Source organism: Mus caroli, chromosome 2, assembly GCF_900094665.2.
Source record: "Mus caroli chromosome 2, CAROLI_EIJ_v1.1, whole genome shotgun sequence".
NCBI classification, from domain to species: domain Eukaryota; kingdom Metazoa; phylum Chordata; class Mammalia; order Rodentia; family Muridae; genus Mus; species Mus caroli.
Window position 1 is genome coordinate 162490050 of NC_034571.1, and position 2225 is coordinate 162492274.

Here is a 2225-nt window from a genome sequence, read left to right on the forward strand (position 1 = left end):
CAGATGACGACTGCTTAATGATTCCCTACCAGATCGGAGACGTTTTCATCAGCCACTCTCAAGAAGAAACACAGGAAATGTTAGAAGATGCAAAGGTATGTGGGAATCTTGCCTCGGGCAGAGATTTTTCAAGTTGGGAAGGTTTATCATTACAGAGAATGCATAATTACAGGTGCAGGGGAGTAACGGGGGAGGCTCTGCGGACAGGCACGGCTCTGAGCACCCTGCCAGGGGGGTTCTGGTTAATCCAAATAGCACAGTTAATCAGTAGCACGGTTTAGACTGAGGAGCAGAAGCTCAGAGAGGCCGAGGTTTCCCCAAATGGCACATGACTGCTGTCTTCCGGCCCCGGAGCTTTGCTTCTGCTGCCGATGTTGAGATGCTGTAGTGTACTGCAAAGTGAAGCGAGCCCCTGGGTCTGCACTGTCTGCTGTCCTGTCTGTCAGTGAGGAGCCTGTTCCTCTGTTAGAGCCCTCTCCTCCTCGTCCCCTCCCCATCTGTGTAACTGCTGCACACGTGGGTCCCCGTGGGAGGAGCACTTTGTCTAATGCTCACTTATCCACTCAGTGACCTGGAGCAACACAGGCCTCCAGCACACCACTGTCCTAGGATTTGTTTGAGGCCATCTTAATGTTGTGATGGGCATTGATTTGCTTACAGTGGCCTTATTAGCATTAATTTGTTTCTGATATCATGCTGTAGTAATGTTTCAGTGAGCCGGCGAGCGATCGTAGACATAAGTCTTGGTTCAGGGTTAGAAACTTGTGTTCTTCCATACTTGATCAAGAAGCTTGATCATGGCTGGGATTGCGGCAGGATTTCCCTGAAATTAACTGATTAGATAATAAAGATGACAGGAAGCCAATCACTGGATGAGGTGGAGGTGGGCCTTCCCGGTCCCAGAAAGGAAGAGGGAACACAGGAGAAGGGAACTGGCCTTTTTGGACAGAGAGGCGGGAGCAAAGCAAATGAGATGTAGGACTGTTAGATCTGGGAGCAGAATCCACCAGGATCAGCCACCGGAAGACTTCTGACAGAACAGTTGATGAGTTTAGGACAGTAGACTCCAAGCCCAGCGGTTGTGTTATCTGTTGCTTCTAAACTAAGATGGCCTGGTGTTTTCTATTTCCCTGGGACTCTGGGTGAGCCAGAGGGAAAGAACTGAGCCGAGGCGGAATTCAGCCAGGCCTTGGGACGGGAAGTTTGGGCAAGGACTGAGCTCCAGGGGAAAGGTATCGAGCAGAGCGCGGGCAGGCGAGAGCACACCCACAGCTTCCCGCGGGGACCAAGACAGGGGTCTCCGGGCTCTGTTGAGGCAGAGCCAGCATTGGTGGGAGAGGCCTTGACAAGGGGAAGCATTGCTGTCTCGGGCTTTGGACCTGGCTGGTAATAGGCCGGTGCCTGGCCTGTGATAGCATAGATTGGTTTTTAATTATTACACGCAGCATGGGCTCAGGCTGCCTTAGCCGAAGAGAGGTGTGTGATATTAACCCTAGGTGTCTTCCAGCCACCCAGTGTGTGAGAACTCAGTGACAGCTGCCCCAATATTGTTGCTTTGTTAGCTTTCTAACATAAAATGATAGTCTCTGCTTCAGATTTCTAAAACCAAACTTCCCACTGATGAAACCTATATCTGATATACCTTGAGAAGGGGCTGGTGCGATGGCTCGGTGGTTATGAGCGCTGGCTGCTCTTCCAGAGGACCCAAGTTCCGTTCCCAGCACCCACATCAGGTGGTTCACAGTCTCCTGTGACTGTGGCTATAGGGACAGCCTCTTGAGAGTTGTCGGGCATTGCACTCATGGACAAACACACACTCATACACACACATAAATAAAAGCAGAAAAATAGGGGCTGGAGCATGGCTCAGAGGTTAAGAGTCCTGGTTGCTTTTCTCAAGGCCCCAAGTTCAAATCCCAGCAGAGACTGAAGCGGCAGCCACAGCCGCAGCATGAGCTGTTGTTGGCTGAGGTAAGTGCTGCCCATTCCAGCCTTGGGCTTTGATCTGATTATTATTATTCTGCTCTAGACCAGTTTAGAGTTTTGTACCTCAGATTCTTGCCATTGTTGTAGACTCTGTACTCATAGGTCATCCAGCTGAAGCTAGTTAATTTAAACTCTTTCTTCTCCAGAAAACTTTGCAAGAAGAGATCGATGCCTTAGAGTCCAGAGTGGCGGCCATCCAGCGGGTGTTAGCTGACCTGAAGGTGCAGCTATACGCGAAA

The 2225-nt window shown here is 50.4% G+C and overlaps 1 protein-coding gene across 1 annotated transcript in view; it reads left to right on the forward strand.

The window, feature by feature from the left end:
- LOC115030407 (prefoldin subunit 4-like) overlaps positions 1 to 2225 on the forward strand; it is a 6597-nt gene that overhangs the window by 1122 nt on the left and 3250 nt on the right. Inside the window, exons 3-4 of the mRNA XM_029474754.1 lie at positions 4 to 95; positions 2133 to 2225. Of these exons, the coding sequence (XP_029330614.1) occupies positions 4 to 95; positions 2133 to 2225 (185 nt within the window). The remainder of the gene's footprint in view (positions 1 to 3; positions 96 to 2132) is intronic.